The sequence below is a fragment of the Callospermophilus lateralis genome, chromosome 6 (assembly GCF_048772815.1).
Source record: "Callospermophilus lateralis isolate mCalLat2 chromosome 6, mCalLat2.hap1, whole genome shotgun sequence".
Taxonomy (NCBI): Eukaryota; Metazoa; Chordata; class Mammalia; order Rodentia; family Sciuridae; genus Callospermophilus; species Callospermophilus lateralis.
This window is the reverse complement of record NC_135310.1, coordinates 90,339,433-90,363,741: the sequence shown is the minus strand read 5'-3', so window position 1 is coordinate 90,363,741 and position 24,309 is coordinate 90,339,433. Positions and strand designations below refer to the sequence as shown.

The window sequence follows — 24,309 nt, the reverse complement described above, 5'->3', positions numbered from 1 at the left end:
TCAAGACTTCCTTTGCAACAAAATGGATGGAATTGGAGGGCATTATGTTAAGGAAAAGAAGCCAGACACATAAAGAGAGGTACCACATGTTCTTTCTTATATGTGGAAGTTAAAACAAACAAACAAGAAATCAACATGAATGCAGAATACTGATTACTTAGAGGTTTGAAGGGATGTGAATGAATAAAGCCAGGCCAAATGGGATCATTGCACATTGTATGCATGTATTAAAATATCACACTGAATCCCATTAATATGTAGAGTTAATGCATGTTAATGAAAAATTAATGCATGTTAATGAAAAATGTAAGGGAGCAATGCAGAAGCAATACAATAAAAAATAAATAGAGGGAACAGGAACAAAGTTCAGTGGTAGAACCTTGCCTAGCATACTCAATACCTTAGGTTCAATCACCTGCACAACAAAAATTTAAATTAAAAAAAAAAAAAGATAAAGGCTGCAACCAGAAAAAAAAATTAAGACTTCAAACAAAAATGTAACCCAGCCTTACAACATTGAAATATCATTTGTTATAATACTGGTTTCCTTTGCTATTTATGTTTTACAAATAAAATAAAAAGAAGTACAGTCTCCGGGGTGGAGCTGTAGTTCAGTGGCAGAGCGCTTGCCTAGCATGTGTGAGTTACTGGGTTCGATCCTTAGCACCACATAAAAATAAACAAAGACATGCTGCCTGGCTTGGTGGCCCACACCTGTAATCCTAATGGCTCTTAAGGTTGAGGCAGGAGGATCAAGAGTTCAAAGCCAGCCTCAACAATGGCAATGTGCTAGCTACTAAGCAACTCAGTGATACCCTGTCTCTAAATAAAAATGCAAAATAGGGCTGGGGATATGGCTCAGTGATCAAGTGCCCCTGAGTTCAATCCCTTGTACCTAAAAAAATAAAAAACAAAACAACAACAAAAAACATGCTCTCCATCTACAACTACAAAAAATTTTAAGAAGCAAAAAAAAAAAAAATATATATATATATATATATATAGTCTCAAACATGATTTTTAGTGATTACCTTGGTGATATAAAATATGATTTAGAATTTTTTTCAACTGAATTTAAAGAGAATGTTCGACTTTACTATATTCACTGGAATTAATAATAAAAAATGCTTTAAAACACTAAACATTGACACTGATGGTCTAATAGCTAGAAAATCAAAACTACCAGAGTGGTAGAGGCAAGAGGATAGGTCATATGTAAGATAATGTCTATAGTAACTATTTCCTAAACTCAAATTTTTTGGTTAATTGAGGGGGATTTTTTGAGAAATTTATATGACATATCAATCATTTTAGCATATACAGTTCAGTGGCATTTAGTATTTCACAGGATTATACAGTCATCAAACCATAACCAATACATTTCATCACCCTAAAAGGAAACCCTATCCCCATTAAGCAGTCAATCCTCATTTTCTCTTTTCTCCCTTCTGTTGTAAGCACTAGTCTCATTTACTTCTTATTGATATTTCTTATAAATGTATTCATATAAAAGGTTACCTTTGTGTCTGATTTCTTTCACTTAGCATAATGTTTCAAGATTCATCCATGTTATTGCATATATCAATAATGCATTTTTTATTTTAGTGAAATTTCATTGTATGGATATACAATGTTCTTTCACCTCTTTGCCCATTGATAGACATTGGATTGTTTCTACCCAACATGAATAGTGATGCTACGAAAATTTGTCAGGAAACATTTGTTTGCATACCTGTTTACAGTTCTTTTGGCTATATACCTAGGAGTGGAATTAGTAGGTAATATAGTAATTCTCTGTTTAACTTTGAGGAGCTTCCAAACTGTTTTCCATAACAGTTATGCTATTTTTTCATTCCTGCCAACAATGTGGAAGGATTCTGATTTCACTACATCATTGTCAGCACTTGTTATTTTCTGCATTCTGTTTTTGTTTTGTTTTATTATTGTCAAACTAGTGAGTGTGTCATGGTATTACAATGTGGTTTTGGTTGCATTTCACTGATAATTAACAAATGACCTTGAACACCTTTTCATGTGTTTATTGACCTTTTTTTTTGTCTTTTTGGTGAAATGTACACTGAAGTCCTTTGTCCATAATTTTTTGGGGGGAGGGGTATGATGGATTGAACCCAGGGGCACTCAACCAGTGAGCCACACCCTCAGCACCCCCCCTTTTTGTTTTCCTATATTTTATTTAGAGACAGAATCTCTCTAAATTGCTGAGTCTGGCTTTGAACTCGTGATCCTCCTGCCTCCGCTTCCTGAGCTGCTGGGGTTACAGGTGAAGGCATCCAGCCTTCACCCATATTTAATTGTTTGTGTCTTAGTTATTGAGTTTCAGGAGTTCTTTATAAATATTCTAAAAACTAGACCATTACACATGTATGACTTGAAAATATTTTCTTCTGTACATTTTCTTTTTACTCTGTTGATAATATCCTTTGATGTATAGGACTCAGGAGAATAACTTTTAAATTCAGTATTTAAAGGTATCCTATAAAGTAAGACAAATTGTATTCAATGGTTATTTTCATGATTAAATTTTTAAATCTCTAACAATATTTTATTTAATTGAGAGTATTTTGCTTATAACTTCTATTAAGCCAGTTTTCTTGGAATCATTAAATGCTAGGGGAAGAAAAAAGGCTTTTATAAATCTAAATCTGATTAGTATGTATATCTCTATCACTATCATGCCTGATGTCAGTATATATTTGATATTTTAAAAATTAATAGTCCTCAGAAAGACTTAACCCAGAAGCTTTGTAAATTTGAAAGATCTAAATTTAATTATAAAGTCTGTAGTGTGTGTGTTTGTGTGTCTGTGTGTGTGTGTGTGTGTGTGTGTGTGTGTTGCTAGGGATCAAAACCATAGCCTTGCATATGGCAAGCAAGTGCTCTTCCACTGAGTTATATTCTCAGTCTTTTTATAAACTCCAATCTTGCATTAACATTGGCGACATATTCTGAAAACCAGCCAATATAGAGGACATTTCCTTTATTTTAGAAAATGACCTTATATCTGTTTTCAGTTAATTTCCATACCCCATAAACAATCCTGCCCTGATGTTACTTTTCAGAACCTTTATGAACAGAATTTGTATTTTTTACTTCACATTTAGATTAGTCCATGTTGCATTACTTTCCATTGTGGAGTATAGTATTCCATTGAGTTTGCCAGAGTTGATTTGTTTTATCTCCTATTATTTGATTTTTTATTATTATTCTGAGTGAAAATGCTGTAAACATTCAATAATAAATCTTTTTGTAAGCTTATATTTTAATTTATGTTGCTTGAGTACCTAGGAGTGGAATTGCTTGGTCATTAGGTAAATTTATTAAAAAAAAAAAAAAAAAAAAAACTCCACTCATTTTTTGCAAAATGGTCATACAGGTTTTTTTGATTAATTTAATTTATTCTAATTAGGTATGCATGACAGCAGAGTATTTTGATTCATTGTACATAATTGCAGCACAACTTTTCATTTCTGTGGTTGTACACGATGTAGCATCACACCGTACGTGCAGTCATAAATGTTCGTAGGGTAAAGATGTCCATCTCATTCCACCATCTTTCCTGCCTGCATGCCCCCTCCCCACCCCAGTCATACAGTTAGTATTAAGCTGTCACCATTACTATGAATCTTTTTTTTTTTTTAAGTTTTTCTTTCGTGTTTAGTGCTTTTGTTTCCTTTCTTTTATAAGGACTTACCTATCCCAAATCATAAAAATGTTCTCCTGTGTTTGCCTCTGGAAATAGCAGAATTACAGCTTTTATGTTTAACATCTTGAATAAATTTTTGACTGTGGTATAAACTGTAGTGGTCAAGATACATTTTTCCCCATTTAGTTGTTCCAGCATTATTTATTGAAAAGATTTTTCTTGTCTATTGAATTGTCTCCATATCTTTGTTGAAAATCAGTTAACTAATAAGTGAGGACTATTTCTTGGCTTTATTTTCTGTTCCATTGGCCTGTTATATATCTTTATGTGAGTACCACATTAACTTGAAGAAGAAAAAGAAAAAAATGTGCTGACTCTCTAAAGAAAGGAACCTAAAAACAATGGAATGCAAAAAAATACCTGTGGCATCCAGGAACTTTTGGAATACAAAACAAGCAACTCATGAGCAACACAACCTGCATTCTTGCCTGCAGAAATATAATATGATGGGGGTCAACATGCAAGTGCTAGAAGAACTGGCACAAAATTCCAAACTCCACCCTGATTTTATCTCTATTCCAGCCTCTAACTACTGTCCCTCTATAAATATTAATGCCAAGACCAAGGGGTGGTTTTCTCATTCTTGAAGATGGCCCACATTCTCCCGTGAATGTGCAACCTAAATAAATCTCTGTGTCTCTGACTGGCACATACTTAAATTCTTTTATAATAAGACACAAATCAAAGACCCCACTTGTCCACAGTAGAGCTGCCCCTCTCCAGGAACTCCTAAGACCTCTTTTGGTAACAATGCTACTATACATCTGTAAGAATTTCTAAAATCCAAAACATTGATGAAACAAAGGAACTCTTATTTATTGCTGGTAGGAATGCAATATGGGTTAACTACTTTGAAAGACATTTTGGCAATTTCTTACAAAACTAAATGTGCTCTTACTATACAACACAGCTATCATAACCCTTGGTATTTACTCAGATGAGTTGAAAACTTACGTTCATACATAAACCTGCACATAGATGTTTATAACTATTTTTTCATAATTGTCAAAACTTGGAAGCACTGAAGATATCCTTCAGTAGGTGATTGGTTTAACAAACCATTGTACACCTATGCAATAGAATGTACTTTAATGATAAGCAATTATTAAGCCATAGAGGGAGCAGATGACTGATGCTGGCCCACCTGCTGCACGGTAAGAGCAGAGTGACCCCAGCCTGCCTTGCAGTAGGAGTAGTGTGACTCTTGAATCCACACTACTAGAGAAGAAGATGTATGGACAATATGAAGAAATAAGGGAAGAAAGTGCCCGAAACAAACCAATCCGATAAGATAATGGATTCCATTGACAGAACAGTAGATGAAATGTCAGAGAAGGAGTTCAGAAAGTACATAATTAAAATGATCTATGAAGCAAAGAATGAATTAATACAGCAAATACAGGCAACAATTGACTGCTCTTATAAGAGATAAGAGAGGAAATACAGGTAGCAAAAGATTTCTTCAAGAAAGAGATACTCTTAAAAAAAAAATCCTTGAAATGAAGGAAACAATGAACCAAAAAAATTTCAATAGAAAGCATCAAAAACAGACTAGATCACTGGGAAGACAGGAGCTCAGGCAATGAAGACAAAATATATAATCTTGAAAATAAAGTTGACCACACAGTAAAGCTGGTGAGAAATCATGAACAGTACCTCCAAGAATTATGGGACAACATGAAAAGACCAAATATAAGAATTATTGGGATAGAGGATGGCACAGAGATACAAACCAAAGGAATGCACAATCTCTTCAATGAAGTAATATCAGAAAATTTTCCAAACATGAAGAATGAATTGGAAAATCAAATACAAGAGGCTTACAGGACATCAAATGTACAAAATTACAGCAGATCCACACCAAGGCATATTATAATGAAAATGTCTAGCATATAGAATAAGAATAGAATTTTAATAGCTGCAAGAGAAAAGTTTTAGATTACATATGGGGGGAAACCAATTTGCATATCATCAGATTTTTCAACCCAGACCATCAAAGCTGGAAAACCCTGGAACAGCATATACCAAGCTCTGAAAGAAAATGGATGCCAATCAAGAATCTTATACCCAGCAAAACTAAGTTTCAGATTTGATGACAAAATAAAAACCTTTCACAACAAACTAAAAAGAATTTACAACAAGAAAGCCTGCACTACGGAGTATTCTCAGCAAAATATTCCATGAGGAAGAAATGAAAACAAAGAAAATCATCAAAAGGGAGGAACTAGGGGCTGGGGCTGGGGCTCAGTGGTAGGACACCCGCTGTGCACGTGTGAGGCCCTGGTTTCGATCCTCAGCACCACATAAAAATAAACAAAAATATTGTGCCCATCCACAACTAAGAAAAATGTTTTTTTAAAAAAAGGAGAAAGGAGACCCTCATCATTATACAAAATACATGTATAAAGATGTGAATTTGGTGTCAATATACCTTATGTATAATCAGAGATATGATAAATTATTGCATAATGGCATATTAAGAATTGTAATGCAAAAATAAATTAATTTTTTTAAAAAAACATCAATAGAGTAGAGGAAATAGATGGAGGAAGGAAGGGAAAGGGAAAATTATATTGGCCAAATTATATTGTTATACCATGTATATGTACTAATATATAAAAAAAGGAGGAACTACACTAAAGGAAAATCCAATCAAATGAGAATAAACCGAAATGATTGGGAATATAAACCATGTCTTAATAACCTGGAATGTTAATGGCATGAATTAAAAGACTGGCAGATTGGATTTAAAAAATACCAAACAATATGCTGCCTTCAAGAGACTCATCTCATAGGAAAGAGACTCATCTCATAGTAAAAGACATCCACAGACTGAAGGTGAAAGGATGGGAAATACAGCAATCACATGGGCCACATAAATAAGCAGGGATTTCCAAACTAATATCAGATAAAGTGTACTTCAAACCAAAGTGAGTCAGAAGAGATAAAGAAGGACACTTCATATTGCTTAAGGGAACCATACATCAACAAGACGTTACAATCATAAATATGCCCCAAACAATGGAGCATATCAAACAAACCCTTCTCAATTTCAAGAAGCAAATAGATCACAACACAATAATATTAGGTGACTTTAAACACACCTATCACCACTGGATAGATCTTCCAAACAAAAACTAAATGACAGAAATCCATGATACAATCAATGATTTAGACTTAACAGACATATATTATTTCCTCCATCATCTAGCAAATACACCTTCTCAGCAGGACATGAATACTTCTCTAAAATAGACCATATATTATGCCTCAAAGCAACTCACAGCAAATACCAAAAAATTAAAAGATACTACCCTGTATTTTATGAGATTATAATGGAATGAAACTAGAAATCAATGATAAAATAAACAATAGAAGCTCCTTCAACACCTAGAGACTAAATAATATGATATTGAATGAGTAATGGATAGCAGAAAACATCAGGGAGTAGATAAAAATAATCGAGGTAAGTGACAACACTGATACAAATATCAAAATCTCTGGGACACTATGAAGGCAGTACCAAGAGGAAATTCATTGCATTGAGCTCACTCATTAAAATAATAAAAAGTCAAAAAATAACATATCTCAAAGCCCTAGAAAAACAAGAACAAATCAACACCAAAAGTGGTAAAAGACAGGAAATAAAATCAGAGCTGAAGTCAATAAAATTGAAAAAAAAAAGAACCAATTAAAAAATTTGGCAACATGAAAAAAGAAAATTCAAATTATAAAAATTCATCATGAAAAAGGAAATATCACAATAGACACCATTGAAATACAGAAGATAATTAGAAACTAAAAGAGAAAAATCTCAATGACATCAACAAATTTCTAAAAACATGATCGACCCAAACTGAATCAGGAGGATATAAACAATTTAAACAGATCAATTTCAAGTAAGGAAATAGAATACACCATCAAAATCTACCAACCAAGAAAAGCGGATTCTCATCCAAGTTCTACAACACCTTCCAAGAAGAACTAATACCAAAACTCCTCAAATTATTCCATGAAATAAAAAAGGAGTGAACCATTTCAGACTTATTCTGAGGCTAGCATCTCCCTAATACCAAAACCAGACAAAGACACATCAAGGAAAAGAAAACTTAAGACCAATAGACTTAAAGACAAGAATCATATAATTATCTCAATAGATGCTGAAAAAGCATCCGATAAAATACAGCACCTCTTCATATTCAAAACACTAGAAAAACTAGGACTGGTAGGATCATACCTCAACATTGTAAAAGCTTTCAATGCCAAGCCCAAGGCCAACATCATTCTAAATGGAGAAAAATAGGAAGCATTCCGTCTAAAAACTAGAACAAGACAGGGATGTTCTCTGTCATCACTTCAATATAGTCCTTGAAATTCTAGCTGGAGCAATCAGACAAAAGAAAGGGATACAGATAGGAAAAGAACACAAATTAGCAATATTTGCCAAGGTTATGATTCTATACCTAAAAGACCCAAAAAATTCCACCAGAGGATAGGAAAGATGGTGGAATGAAATGAACGATATTACCCTAGGTACATTGCACAAATGGTGCATCTCTATACCATGTACAACCAGAGAATTGAAATGTTGCCCTCCATTTGTGTATAATGAATTCAAATGCATTCTGCTGTCATGTACAACTAAGAAGAAATAAAACAAAAGAAGGTATGGAGGTACCTTGAAATCATCGCTAAATGAAAGAAGCTGATATGAAAGGTAATTTAAGCTATATAATTCTAATTTTATGACATTCTAGAAAAGGAAAAACCAAGAAGACAGTAAAAAGATAAGTGGTTACCACAGACTCACAGGGATGGTGGAAGGGACAAATAGCTGGAGCACGGCATTTTCAGGGCAGTGAAACTATTCTGTGTAATATTATGATGAGCATGATGTAATATTATGATATAATGTTAAAGATCAGAGAATGAATACTTGATAGTGAACTTTAGTGTAAACTATTGACTTTTGTTAATAAAAAGTCAGTATTGGGGCTGGGACTGGGGCTCACATGTGAGGCACTGGGCTGAATCCTCAGCATTACATGAAAAATAAATGAACAAATAAAGATATTATGTCCATCTACAGCTAAAAAAAAGGTTTTTTTTTAGTCAGTAATGGTTTATCAGTTGTAACAAATGTAACAGTAATATAAGGTATAAAATAATAGGGGAAGTGGAGAGGTAGGAGGGCAAGAGAGGCTGTAAGAACTGTTACTTGCTGATCATTTAGGTTTTTTTGTTAAACCTAAATCTTAAGAAAAAAACTAAAAAATAGAATTGCCTATTATTCTAACATCTGGATTATCTTGGGAATCATATGTACTTATTGCATTGTTTTCTTGATTGTTATATTTTCCTGCTGCTTTGCATATCTAGTACATATTTGTCAGTGTTACAAATAGTTGCCTTATGTATTTTTATCAGTTATATAGTTGTGTTCAGGGCAAGTTCTATACCAATTTTTCTATTATGGTATAAGTAGAAATTTAAAATAGACATTTTCAAACCTGGCTAACCTTAGAATCACCTAAGGAACTTTTTAAAAAAACAGTGCTGATTGAGGTTGAGGTTGAGGTTACTGTTTTAAGTTCTCCAACTCATTAACAGAGTTAGACTGTTCCCTAAATATGATCATTCTGCTAGGAAGAGTGGGTACTGAAATTTGGCTCATCCTCATTGAAGTCCAATTCCATCTGCCTCTACAGTTGTTCATTTTCCCTAGTTTAATGTGCTCCTTTAAAACAGCTGTGGATTGAGAATCAATGTAAACTAGTTAGAATTCTATTTAATAGTAAGCATAAATCAGCTTTGTATAATAAAAAGACTGTATGGTATTCCTACTGTGAGTGTAACACAAGGACTTAAAAAACATTTGTTCAGTAAACATCTGCAATATGCCTACTTTTTTCAAGGTAATTTAAATATTATGATCTATGAAATGTATACTCTGCACTCAAAATTGGACTCTAACCTCCATGAACACAAATAAAGTTGTACTATAATAAAAATGTTACTAATAATTATACTGTAATAAATGCTATGTTAGTAATTCGAGCAATGTATTAGGAAGAACATAGATAAAGGAGCATTTAACTCTGTAAAACATTAGTAATAAATTCCATTCTGTGTCCTCAGGGGTATTTTTCCCTTCTGGATTTTTGCTAAATTTTAAATATTGATGCTGTCAAATAAGTGAATTCTTTTTAAAATTAGGATATATCAGAAAACTCATTTTTATAAACATATACCAAAGCAGTAATATATATTCGTCATATCCTAAGTTTAACTTTTTTTTTTAATGTAAGTCATTTGCCTAAAATTAAGCTGTATTGCCATCAGGTGGCAGTCATACCTTAGTTGTGGCCACACAGCACAGTTCGTAACCTTATTCATTATATTAGCACCCCAGAGTGGTAATCATTGTGAGAGAACTGAGAAACTTGTGTGAGCATAGAGGATAGGAAAGGTTTCTGATAACATGAAGTATAAAGTAGAAGGGAATAGATAAGTGGTATGAAGCATAAGATTTGGAGTTGCTCAAATCTTTATTTTAATCCAAGTTTATCACTTATTATCTTGCCTCTTTGTGATTAAACTCTTTGGTTTGAATTTTCTCACTTATTAAATGAAGATAATACCTCCTCCCTTGTATTTTTTATGGTTTAAAACAAAGAATGCAAATAAAATACTTAGCATAGTTTTATGGGTAGGATACTATCAAGTATTGATAGTTATTTTAGGAATTACCGACAATAGAAAGAAAAGGAAAAGCAGCTCACTAATTTTGCAGGTCCAGCTACAACTCTAGGAATCCAGATAACTTAAAGATAAATTCCTTCTCACTTTATAGTCCCCAGAGAAAACATCTCGAGATAGACAGGCAGATAGTTTTGGTTTTGGCTTTGGTTTTTCTCATCTTCCCCTTTGTGGATGGAAAGAAAGAAGACACAATTGGAATGCATTTCAAAGTACAGACACAGATGGTTGCATCTTTCCTTAGTGTCTGATACTTGCCTCTCCCAACCTCCCTTACTGACTTGTCCTTTTGAAGAGTCAGGCTCATCTGCTTAGAGAAAGAGGTTTAGTAAGTCATATTTGGCCGATCTTGATGACGAGTAATCTCTAATTCATGTACATATTTAACCAAAGAATCCTAAATCAATTTCCCTTTAGAAGAGAATCTTCAATGTAATATAATTTCAAGATGTAACCTAATTATCTCTCCTCTATACCCCAAACAAGATATCTTTTTCATCTCCAGTAGTTGACAGAGCTTTTCCTTTCATTATTAAAAATAAAAGGATCAAAATATAAATGTAATGGAAGAAATATTCAGCTAGATTCAATATGTATTTACCAAGTACTTTTTTAACATGCAAAACTATGTTTTAGAGACTACAAGGGTCATCAAAACATTGTTCCTGTTCTAACAAAATTACACTTTAGGAGGTGGTATGATTTGCATATATAGTTATTCTAAGGCAAAATGTAGTGAATGCTCTAATGGAAATTATAATAGATTATATTTATATGCACTTGTCAGATTATAGAGTGCTATCATATATATTCTTGTTTGTTCTTTTTAACCCCATGTATAGAACAAATATTAAGTATAATTTGAAAATGAATCATCTGAAACTCAAAGATTAAATGCCCCAAATCACAATAGTCAGGCAGTATAGTTAGCATATATTTGAAAGCCTGGCATAGAGAATGGAGAAAGCCACCTGATAGCTAGCTGGTTTTTTATTGTTTTTCCCTTGTACTGGGCACTATTGTAGATACTAGAAGTGTAGTAGCAAATAAGGCAAATAGAATCCCTTCCTTTAAGGAAGAGAAATGAGATCCAAAACATGAACCTAAGTTTCTCGCTGTAGATTCTGCTGTTCATTTCATACAACACAAAAATACAGTGCTTTGTCAACAATGAAGAGGGAGAGAATTCTCACGGGTTGTTATGCAAGGCCTAATGAGAGCAATTTCTTTCCCTGCCATTCTATGCCAGGTTGACTTTTTAAATGTGCCATGTTATTAATACTCCTTTTTGAAATTCTCTAGGTTCGCAGATTTTCTGAGGCATTCTTTTGTTTTGAACATCCAAGAGAAGCTGCCATTGCATACCAGGAACTTCAGTGAGTAGCATAAATCCAAACTTAAAATGATGTTGCTTCCTTTCACATGGATATCTACCCCAGAATTTATAGAAAAAAATAGAAGAATTTGAAGTTCAGAAATCTACTCTTTATTAAATCTTCAGAGAGATGCATGATTTACTTGCCTTGCCCCTCTCTCCCCTTATATCAGATTTACTGTAATCTGTAAATATAGCCATGCAGTTCTGGCTTCAGCCTTCCATTTGGCCATCTTATTCTATCTTTATTTTCACAGGTCAAAATCTCTTATATTTATCATTGTGAGTTTGGGTAGTCTGGCACTACCTTTTGTTATGTAATGACTTACAGTTAAAATATCCAGAATAAATGCCTTCCATTTTTCCCACTGAATATATTTAGGTCTGGTATTCTTTGGCTTCAGAGAATATTTTGAGGACGTTATGCTGAACAAAAGAAGGCAGACATGAAAGAATGAATAATGTATGATTTTAAATATATGAAGTTCTGGAACAGCCAAAATTAAAATGAAAATAGAATAGTGGGTCATCTTGGGGTTTATCTGGGCTGGAAAATTGTGAAGACATGAGGAAACTCTGAATAGATTGAAATGTTCTATATCATATATTCACTTGTCAATCTTACAGCTTAGATTTATATATTCCAGTACCTAAGAAAAACTAAACAATAGTAGAATGGAGGGATATGTAGTGAATGTTGAGGTATAGATAGAACAAGAAGGGCAAATGTTAATTGTTGATACTGGGTAATCGGTACATTTCATACTGTTCTGTTTACTTGGATTTGGTTTAAATTTTACATAACAAAGGATCCTTTAACTGTTTTGTATTAGAAAGTTACATACTGCCAGGCACAATTGTGCATGCCTATAATCCCAGCAACTCTGGAATCTGAGACAGTTGGATCTCAGGTTTGAGGCCAACCTCAACAACTTAGCAACTCTCAACCTAGTGAAACCCTCTCTCAAAATAAAAAAGGCTGGGGATGTAGGTCAGTGATAAAGCGCCCCTCGGTTCAGTCCCCAATGCCAAAAAGAAAAAAGAAAGTTAAATACTTTGTTTTAATAGCTATTAATTTTATTGGTCAATATGTGTTAAGTAAAGGAGCTACAGTGGAGTGTAGTTTTTTCTCTGTTATCATCAAATAATTGGTAAGCATTTTTCTTATATGATTGGAAGTTTATTCTATAAGCATAGATACTCATTTTGAAATAACTTAAGAAAGTATACAATATAATAGAAATTAATTTGTCAATAAACTATAATTTTGTGTCAATAATTTATTGTCAGCAAACCAGAATTTTTATCTTACCAGTTTTTATGTCTATCCAAGAAGCTCTTTCGTAAGAAGAGTATGTCTTGAAGAAAGGGAATAGGAATGATAGGAGAAGAAAATAGGGTAGACTGTAAAATGGAGTTGGGTATAATTTTTTTTATTACAATCTGACTTAAGAAATATTTTTCAGTGCTCAGAGTCACCTACAGATGTGCACCGCTATCAAAAATACTTCCTTCTGCAGTTCTCTTCCACCCCTACCTATTGAATGTAGTGAATTAGATGGAGATCTCAATTCATTACCTATAATCTTTGAAGATAGGTATTTAGATTCAGTTATTGAAGGTAAGTATCATCTAAAATAATATAAGCTATGTGTATAATTTTTAGCATATTCTTCCTAATATAAATAAAACCATTCCCTAATGTGAAACAACTTTTCCCTTTCAATTTTACTTATGTTTGAGGCTATTAGAAAGTTATAGTTAGAAAAAATAGTCTTAATCATATGAGTTCTCACACTTGTTTTAAATCTAAATCTTTTTTTCTTTGAATAAAAGACTTAGATGCACCCTGGATGGGAATTCAGAATCTTCAGAGATCAGAGTCCACTAGAATGGATAAATATGAGACTGAAGAAAGCTCTGTAGCAGGACTTTCTAGCCCAGAGTTGAAGGTCAGACCTGCTGGTTCCTCCAATATTTGGTATACAGAAGGTGAAAAGCAGCTAACAAAATTTCTAAAAGGAAAAAATGAAGAATCAAATAAATCCAAAGTTAAGGTTGCTAAGCTCATGAAAACAATGAAACCAGAAAACACAAAAAAAATAATAAAACAGAACTCTAAGGATTCTGTGGTTTTGGTAGGCTACAGATGTTTGAAAAGTACAGCATCAAATGATCACAATAAATGCTTTGAAGGCAATCCTTCACATAGTCAGAAGGAAGGTCTGGATCCCACAATATGTGGATATAATTTTGACCCAAAGACTTACATCAGACAGACAAGTCAAAAGGAAGCTAGCTATTTGCCAACTAATACAGAGAGAACTGAACAAAAGTCTCCAGATATTGAAAATATTCAACCAGACCAGTTTGATCCTTTGAACACTGGCAGCCTAAATCTTTGTGCAAATTTGTCCATTTCAGGTAAACTTGATATCTCCCAGGATGGTAGTGAAATTACACACATGGAACAAAATCTGACATCCAGAAGTTCATCAGACGATTGCCATGATCATCAAACAACTCCAACATCAGGAGTTAGAACAATTGAAGTAAAACCCAGTGATAAAGATCCTTTCAGTGGAGAAAAAATAACTGTTAAAATAGGACCTTTGACTGAGCTTCAACACGATGAAATATTTGTGGATGATTTTTTACCCGGCTTTGAGTCCTTAGAATCTAATGGTAAATCTAAATCTCTAGAAATAATACTTGAAAAGGAAACTTTGCAAGAAGCAAAATGTTGTCCTATTGGAGAACCATTAGCTAAATTAAGAAATAATATGCCTGCTCCTTCTACAAAAGAATATCATATTGTAGTAAGTGGAGATACAATTAAATTACCAGATACTAATGCCACATATGCCTCGTCTAGATTTTCAGATTCAGGTGTTGAAAGTGAGCCAAGTTCTTTTGCAACACTACCAAACCCTGACATAGTCTTTGAAACTGTGCAAGGGCAAGGTCCTTATAATAATGAAAGATTATTTCCTCAGCTTTTGATGAAAACTGATAGTAACATAAAATTTTCATTAGGAAGTCATTGCACTGAGAGTACAAGTGCTTTAAGTGAAATACAGTCATCTTTGACATCTATAAACTCTCTACCTTCTGATGATGAACTGTTGTCACCTGATGAAAATTCTAAGAAATCTATTGTGCCTGAATGCCATCTAAGTGATAGCAAAAGTATATTAGACCTAGGAACAATTGATTTGCCAAAATATGATGATACTAAAAAGTCAAGTATTATTTTGCAACAGCAGAGTGTTATATTTTCAGGGCATTTGGATAGTGAAACTATAGCAATACATTCCTTAAATTCAAGCACTAAAGACGCTTTGCACCTTGTTTTTTCAGATAAAGATACTTCCAGTGATGCGAAAAATAGTTGCAGCTCCAAACCTAACTTGGACACTATGGGTAAAGGCTCCCAGAGTCTTGATAAATCTGATAACTCAGCAGGAACAGTAGTTATGTTAAATTCAAAACTAATTTGTTTAGGCACTCCTTGTGTTGTTTCAGGCTCCATTTCTACTAATGCAGAAGTTAGTGAAAATAGAACTGTGGAAGGAAAAAATAGTAATACATTAAATATCAAACAAATATATTCAGAAGCTCCTACAGTTGCAGTTGAAACTGATCTGGGTATAAGTGACCCTTTTTCAGCTGGTACTGATATGGTAAAGCAAGGGCTTGTGGAAAATTATTTTGGTTCTCAGAGCAGTACGGATATTTCTGACACATGTGCTATTAGCTATAGCAATTCAGTTAGCCCTCAAAAGGAAACTTGTGAAAAAGCAGTTAGTGATCTTCAACAGGAACAGGGTAAAGAGGAGGAGGAGGAGGAGGAGGAGGAGGAGGAAGAGCAGGATCAACAAATGGTTCAAAATGGTTATTATGAAGAAAAAGATTATTCAGCTTTGGATGGAACAGTAAATGCTCACTATACAAGCAGAGATGCTCTAGAAGAAGAAGCACTTATAAAATCTGAAAAAGTAAACAGTGACTACCTGAGGGATGGTATAAATATGCCTACCGTTTGTACTTCTGGTTGTTTGTCCTTCCCATCTGCACCACGAGAGTCTCCTTGTAGTGTTAAATTTTCTTCTAAAAGTAAACTTGATGCCATTACAAAGCAGCCAAGCAGCATTTCTTACAACTTGACTTCTTCAATTTCCTGGTATGAAAATTCACCAAAACCTCAAATACAAGCGTAAGTAATGGAGCTTAACAGTATGTGCTACTAAATATACATTGATCATAAATATATATATTAAAGCAAAATCATAAATATATATAGAAGATAAGATTTATTTACATGATAAACATTAAATTATCATTTTTCCAATACCTTTCCCAACTATTCTGTATCAATTTTTTCAGACAGTATATAACTGATTATAATATTTACTTAGGTGATATTTATAAAATGTCACATATCCATATAGATAGATACAAATATAGATCATAAATAGTGCTAAAGGGCTGAATGCCCATTTTGGTCTCCAGTTTCTATAGTACAAAAAGTCTTTCTTTGAATAGCTGTCTAAAATAGATAAATGAACCTTGTTATACTGTTTTACAGAAAGGTAGTTTCCAAGTGATTGTCCTGTTTCTTGGTTAGATGTTCTTGATATAAATTTTCTACTGGTAATTTTATGTTAGAAGTCAAAACCCTTTCATCATCATTAACCCATTAACTTTCAGACAAAATCTAGGTTTCATGAGAATATATAGGAAATAAGGACAAAATAAGATCTAAAGCGCCTAAAGCTAGTGAAACCCACTGAGGTGAATATGGCCAATTTAAAAATTGTAGTATATAAGCTAAGAGGCCAAAGATTATGTACCACCTGCTGGGTACCTCTCTTTGTCAGAGTCATCAAGAAGAGATGGTGTTTGTGTTTTCACCCAGTTTAAGGTTCATTAAATGCTGCTGCTTTTTTTCCCCCCTTAATAAAACATAACTTTTTCTTTTTTCTTTTTTTCTTTTTAGTTACAAATGACAGTAGAATGTATTTTGACATATCATACATACATGCAGTGAAACTTCACATTCTTGTGGTTGAATACTAAATATGGAGTTAGAATGGTAGTGTATTCGTATATGAACATAGGAAAGTTATAGCTGATTCATTCTACTGTCTTTCCCATTCCCCTCCCTTATCCTCCCCCCTTCATTAGCTTCTTTAAGTTATACTTTGTTATCAGTCTAAATGATATGCTTTTTTGCTTTGTTTGGTTTTTAATTATTTGTGGTTACATACAGACAGCATGCCCTTTATATATATATATACACATATTGTATGCAGTGATAAGGATCAAATCCATTGTCTCACACATGCTAGGCAAGCACTCTGCCACTAAACTACAGCCTCAGCCCCCATACAGTGTTAAGTAGTAATAATTTTGTTTGCAGTCCCCAAGTTGGTTAAATATGTCAGTCATTCCAAATGAGTATGTACCTCCAATTATATTTAGTCACATACCCCTTTTAATTCTCCTTCTCTTTGATAATTTTTAGAGAAAAATGCAAGTAATCTAATCTACTGAATATTTTATCTACTATTCTCACTGTTATATTATATAGAATAGCTTCTTCCCTTCCATTTATATAAGATTAAAATGGAACAAAGAAGTTAAAAGATTTATTTACATGATAAACATTAGATTACCATTTCTCCAGTACCTCCCCCAGCTTTACTAAATTTTTCAGGCAGCATAACTGCTTCTAATATCTTCTTAGTTGGCATTAAAATAACATTTTTAAGTGACTTCAGGCTCAAAGTGTTTATTGTCTTTGATCAGCCACAAAAATCAAACCAAAAAAAAAAAAAATAGACCTGTGCTTTTTAAATTATTTAGGTGATCCCATATATTTTTTTCATGATTTTAAAACCACATATTGCTGAGTTTCTTCCTCTGCAATTCTAGATTACCTTTTTGGTTCTAAAAACAGAGTATGATCCTTAACAAAGTGTATCTTTACTTCAGCTTCCTTCAGGCAAAAGAAGAATTAAAACAACTTAAACTCCCTGGGTTCATGTACAGTGATATTCCTCTGCTGGCATCCTCAGTACCGTATTTCAGCATGGAAGAGGAGGATGGTTCTGAAGATGGAGTACATCTCATTGTCTGTGTTCATGGTTTAGATGGTATGTGACATCTATTAATGTAACCCATAGCAACTCACTTTCTTTCCTAAATAGATCTCATTTAGTTTTATTTAATCTTTGAACTAAAAAAAAATTAATGAAAAATTAATTGAATATTACCTATATACTTAAACATAAATCTGCTCTATTTTTACTAAGTGTAATATTAAATTTTTTAATTGCTTTTAATTTTTAAATACGTGGCAGCAGAATGCATCACAATTATTATTACACATATAGAACACAATTTTTCATATCTCTGTATATAAAGTATGTTCACACCAATTCGTGTCTTCATACATGTACTTTGGATAATGATGTTCATCACATTCCACCATCATTGCTAAACCCCTGCTCCCTCCCTTTCCCTCTCACCCCTCTAAAGTTCCTCTATTCCTCCCATGCTCTCTCTCCCTACCCATGAGTCAGTCACCTTGCATCAAAGAAAACATTTGCCATTTGGGTTTTTTTTGTTTGTTTGTTTTTTTGATTGGCTCACTTCATTTAGCATTATCTTGTCCAACTGTATCCATTTACCTGCAAATGCCATGATTTTATTCTCTTTTATCGCTGAGTAATATTCCATTGTGTATATATGCCATATTTTTTTATCCATTCATCCACTGAAGGTGCGGCATCTAGGTTGGTTCTTTAAGTAAATTTTGCATGAAACAGTATTTTGGGTTTTTCTTCTTTTTTTCTGTCTTCTCTCTTGGTTTTATCAGCTGTTACCTCTATAGGCTAGAAAAATCAATATACCTATGAATTAAGGTTGATGTTTAAGGCATATGTTATTTCTAAATACCAGGCTTTCATGCTGTGACTTTCTAAAAGATACTTTGTTTACTCAGCAAGTTTTTTTCTAGATGTAGGACATCTTAGAAAAAGCCAAATGTTTCTGGGCCAAAAGGGTATTACTGTATTATAATGTCATTCTTTAATAACAAACTAGATTTTTAAAATTTGTTCTTTTTAGTTATACATGACAGTAGAGTCCATTTTGACATATTTATACAAACACAGAGTATTTCTTGTTCTAATTAGAATCCCGATCTTGAGGATATGCATGATGGTCTACTGAACATCCATTCTCCCTGCCCCCCACTTTATGTGTGTTAGCATCCACATATCAGAAAACATTCAACTTTTGGTTTGGGGGGATTAGCTTATTTTACTTAGCACAAGTCTCCATATCTGTCCATTTACTGGCAGATGTCATAAAGTCATTCTTCTATAAGGCTCAGTGTGTGTGTATATATACACATTTTCTTTATCCATTCGTCTGTGTAGGTTGGTTCCATAGCTTTTGTGAATTGGCTGTTGTGAATTGAGCTGCTGTAAACATCGATGGGGATTCATCATTGTAGTTTGCTGATTTTAACTCCTTTATAAATATCCCAAGAAGTGGTATAACTGAGTCAAGTGGTGGTTCCATTCCTAGTTTTTTGAGGAATCTCCATATTGTTTTCCAATGTGGTTGCACCAATTTCCAATACCACCACCAATGTATGCATGTACCTTTTTCCCCATGTCCTCTCCAACATTTATTGTTACTTGTATTCTTGATAATGGCCATTCTGACTGGAGTGAAGTGAAATCTCAGTAGAGTTTTAATTTGCATTTGTCTAGTAGCTAGGGGTGTTGAACGTTTTTTCATATATTTTTTGACCATTTATATTCTTTTGAGAAATGTCTATTTAGTTCCTTTGCCCATTTATTGATTGGGTTATTTGTTTTTTTGTGTGTGGCTAGGTTTTAGAGTTTCTAGAAATGAACACCCTGTCTGAGATGCATGTAATAAAGATATTCTCCCATTCTGCAGGCTCTCTTCACATTTTGATTATTTCCAAATTAAAAGAAACCTTTTAATTTGATACCTTCCCATTGATTTTTTATTTTACTTTCTGTGCTTTAAGAGTCTTAATAAGGAAGTTTGTTCCTAAGCCAATATGTTGGAGTGTTGCACCTACATTTTCTTTTAGTAGGTCTGGAATTTCTGGTCTACTTCCTGGGTCTAATTCACTTTGAGTTGAGTTTTGTGCAGCGTGAGAGGTAGAAGTTCAATTTCATTCTGCCACATATGGATTTCCAATTTTCCCAGCACCATTTGTTGAAGAGGATCTTTTCTCCAGTGTAGTTTTTGGCACCTTTGTCTTGTATGAGATAACTATGTAGGTTGTCTCTGTCTTCTATTCTGTTCCATTGGTCTTCATGTCTGCTTTTGTGCCAAAACTATGCTGTTTTTGTTGCTATAGCTCTGTAGTATAATTTAAGGTCTAGTATTGTGATGCCTCCAGCTTCACTTTTCTTGCTGAGGATTGCTTTGGCAATTTGTTTTTTTACAAATCAGGAATAAAGCAGTTACCTCTGTAAATACATTAATCATGAAAAATCTAAAAGATAAATATTAGAAGGGTAAAATAAAAATTCAACAATTGATAATGACATTTATATTGCTAGTAAACCAAAGAAATAAAATCCACTAATTTTTAAAGATAATTTCATATTTATATATCATATCTGTATTGTAAAATGTTTTTAGATTTTTTAGTTGATAATTATTAAAATAAATTTATCCTAGGTATTTAAGTGTGTTTTCTTTCTCTCAGTCTGTACCAGTACCACTAAAGGAAGTCAATAGATTAAATCTAATGCTAAAATGCATTAAACATTTCTTACACTATTATTGTATCTTCACAAATGGTATAGGTCATAAATTTGACTTGAGAAACTATAAAAATATATGATGTTATACTATGTACCTTTTACTTTATCTCATCCTTAAAATATCATTTTTTATTTTCTAGGTAACAGTGCAGATCTTCGATTGGTTAAAACTTATATTGAACTTGGACTACCTCGGGGAAGAACTGATTTTCTTATGTCTGAGAGAAACCAGGTACAAAATGGCAGTGTTTTCAAAGGACGTAAACATTTTTGTACCAGTTTCTACATAAACATTTGCCTGCTACCATGTGCCTATAGTAAAAATAATTTTTCTGATTTCTATGAAATTTAACATAAATAGATATCCAAAAGAGATATGTGGTTTTCATTTGACTTATGAGTTTCCTTCATGTATGAAGCATTTCCAGAATTTCATATTTATATACAAATAATTTGTTAATTATGCCACTATATGAAATACCCTTATATTTAATACTAGTAATGGGCTAGACAAAGAACACTGAACATTTTTTCCCTAGAAACTTAATCTTGCTCATTTTAATATAATGAGTAATACATTCACTAATTTTGTTAAAAAGAAAATTAGACTTAACTATTTTCAGTAAAATAAAAATGTTTTATTATTTATTATTTATATTATTTATTATTTTATATTTGGTTAGTTTTTATGTGATGATATGTATTTTAATGTGAAATGTGTCTGTTTTACTTTTATTTAGAATGATACCTTTGCTGATTTTGATAGCATGACTGATCGCCTTTTGGATGAGATAATACAATATATTCAAATATATAGTTTAACTGTCTCAAAAATAAGGTAACTTCTATATTATACCATTTATTTTTATATGTCTATAAATTACAGAACAGTTTTTAATAGTATTATCCTAATCTGAAATGTAGAAAACAACTCAGTTAAAGAGAAATTTAAAAAATGATTTTAAGGAAAGTCCGTATTATGTGATTTCATTTTCATGCAATATCCACAAGCAAGTCTGTAGAGACAGAAAGTAGATTAGTGGTTACACAGATTTTTTTTCCTTTTATTTATATATGACAGTGGAATGCATTACAATTGTATACAGCACAATTTTTCGTATCTCTGGTTGTATGTAAAGTACGTTGACACCAATTCGTGTCTTCATACATGTACTTTGGATAATGATATCCCTCACATTCCACCATCATCACTAACCCTCTGCCCTCTCTCTTCCCTTCCAACCCCTCTGCCCTATCTAGAGTTCTTCTATTCCTCCTATGCTCCCTCTCCCTATCCCACTATGAAAACATTCGGTGTTTGGTTATTTGGGATTGGCTAACTTCACTTAGCATTATCTTCTCTAACTCCATCCAGTGTTAAAAAACTATCCAATTAATCATATAAAATATCTAGAAGCATCTAAGGGATCCCAGTGCATAGAAATAAATGTTTGAGAAGATGGAAATGCTAATTACCCTGATTTGATCATTACACATCTATACATTTTTTAATTATTGCACTGTATCCCATAAATGTACAAAAATAAATGTTGTTAAATTTTTGTAATTATTTTTTTTCCTAAACTTTCTAACTTTAAAGTATAGACCAGTCTATACTTTATCCTAAGTTGTCCTTTACAAATAAGTTGAATTATTTTGTTTGTAATCATGAGAAGTAAATAATATGTGTTATAGCCTCAAGAGGTGAATTTATTCTCTAATCATTCTTAAATGTATTTCTACAGTGATAAACTATAAGTAAAAGTTTTCTGATAAATAATATTTTTCTATAATCATTTAGGTTATATAACAATAGGAATCTTCTACATTCTTTTTTTCTTTAAATGTCATTATTTAAAGTATTAAGCCATAATTTTAAAACATATTAGAAATTTTCAAATTCTTACTATCTTATAATATATGTATAGTATATCAGCTTCAGTTTTTGTTCCTAAAAGTAATACTGTGGAAGAAATGTCTTTTTTTCTCTTAAAGCTTTATTGGACATTCATTGGGCAATTTAATAATCCGTTCAGTGCTTACAAGGCCAAGGTTTAAATATTACCTCAACAAACTTCACACCTTTCTGTCTCTTTCTGGACCTCACCTTGGTACTCTGTATAATAGCAGCGCTCTTGTTAATACAGGTAAAAAGTTTTATTATACTATACAATAAATATGGCGTACGCAAAAAACTTAAATACAAATTTAATGTTTCCTGGTATTTTCCAGCCAACTTGTCACATACCTGGAATTTCATGAAACAAAAGATGTAGCTAATTTCCTGTTTTGTTATATACATGGTGTATTTTAATAAAAGTAATTTCAGAAAATAAATATAACATATTGAGACGGCATTTGTCAACAATCACAAGAGTCTTTTTTGTTTTCATTAAACTCTAAATATCTCAGCAAATATTTGTCTTATAAATAAGCTATTCTGTCACTGGTAAACAGATAATATATTTAATATGACAAAAAATTTATAGAAAATGCTAATATTTTTATTTTGGTTTGGTAACAATTAAGGAATAAGAAATTGTGTCAGGAGCAGTGGTGCACAATTATAATCCCAGCCACTTGGAGCATAGGCAGGAGGATCACAAGTTTGAGTCTGCCCTCCATAATTTAGGGAGACCTGTTTCAAAATAAAAAATAAAAAGGTCTAGGATGTAGCTCAGCAGCAGAGCACCCCGGGATCAATCTTGGTACTAGAAGTAAAGAAATTAAATGAAAATTAAGACCTTAATTTTTAACTAGTATAAATATTCTCATTGTGAACTACCTGGTGCTTAATTTGTTGATTTTTTTAATGGTTTATAGTTGTTTAGTGATTGTTTTTTTAAGAGAGAGAGAGAGAATCTTTTTTTTAATATTTATTTTTAGTTATCAGCAGACACAACATCTTTGTTGGTATGTGGTGCTGAGGATCGAACCCGGGCCGCACGCATGCCAGGCGAGCGCGCTACCACTTGAGCCACATCCCCAGCCCAGTGATTGATTTTTTTTCAAGAGAAGAAACTAGATTTCATTGCCTATTTTCATTAGTTCCCAAAATCTTTATTTCTGTTTTCTTTTACAAATCATACCAGCTTCCCTTGTATCCCATTTCAAATTGGCAATTTCAAAGCACAGCCAATGTATATATGTAGTTTCAAAAACAAGGTGTGAGAAAAATGAGATCCTTAAATAACACAAAATAGAATCTAGCATGAATTGGATGTGGTACTTTTAATTTTTTTTTTAATAAACTCTTTCCAGAAATACTATCAGATTTAACCAGTTAAAGAGTTTTTTCCCTTTTTCTTCCTCCATTCTCTTGTGAGAAGCAATGAACATGGAAATGAATATTTCATAATCTATAATATTAGTTCCAGAATTATTAAGATTTTATTTAATTTCTATAAAGGGAAGATGCATTTAAATATGTGCTATTGATAATAAAGAAGTACAGTTAAATATGAAACAAATTACATTCAGCTGTCATTAGAAAACATGAACCAGTTGCTCACTTTAAAAGTTGGTTCTGCTGGGTGTGTTGTAGCCTGCCTATAATCCCAGCGGCTCCTGAGTCTGAGATAGAAAAATCTTGAGTTCAAAGCCAGCCTCAGCAACATAGAGGCTCT

General features: G+C 32.8%; 1 protein-coding gene across 5 annotated transcripts in view; it reads left to right on the top strand.

Moving 5' to 3' along the window:
- The window catches only part of Fam135a (family with sequence similarity 135 member A), a 110,047-nt gene that overhangs the window by 64,959 nt on the left and 20,779 nt on the right, over positions 1-24,309 (top strand). For 3 of the 5 annotated variants that reach the window (XM_076858516.1, XM_076858515.1, XM_076858517.1), the window contains 7 exons: positions 11,786-11,859; positions 13,325-13,479; positions 13,695-16,074; positions 17,856-18,016; positions 20,824-20,915; positions 21,424-21,521; positions 22,679-22,830. In XM_076858516.1, the coding sequence (XP_076714631.1) occupies positions 11,786-11,859; positions 13,325-13,479; positions 13,695-16,074; positions 17,856-18,016; positions 20,824-20,915; positions 21,424-21,521; positions 22,679-22,830 (3,112 nt within the window). The remainder of the gene's footprint in view (positions 1-11,785; positions 11,860-13,324; positions 13,480-13,694; positions 16,075-17,855; positions 18,017-20,823; positions 20,916-21,423; positions 21,522-22,678; positions 22,831-24,309) is intronic. The other 2 variants (XM_076858519.1, XM_076858518.1) reach the window with 2 other exon arrangements.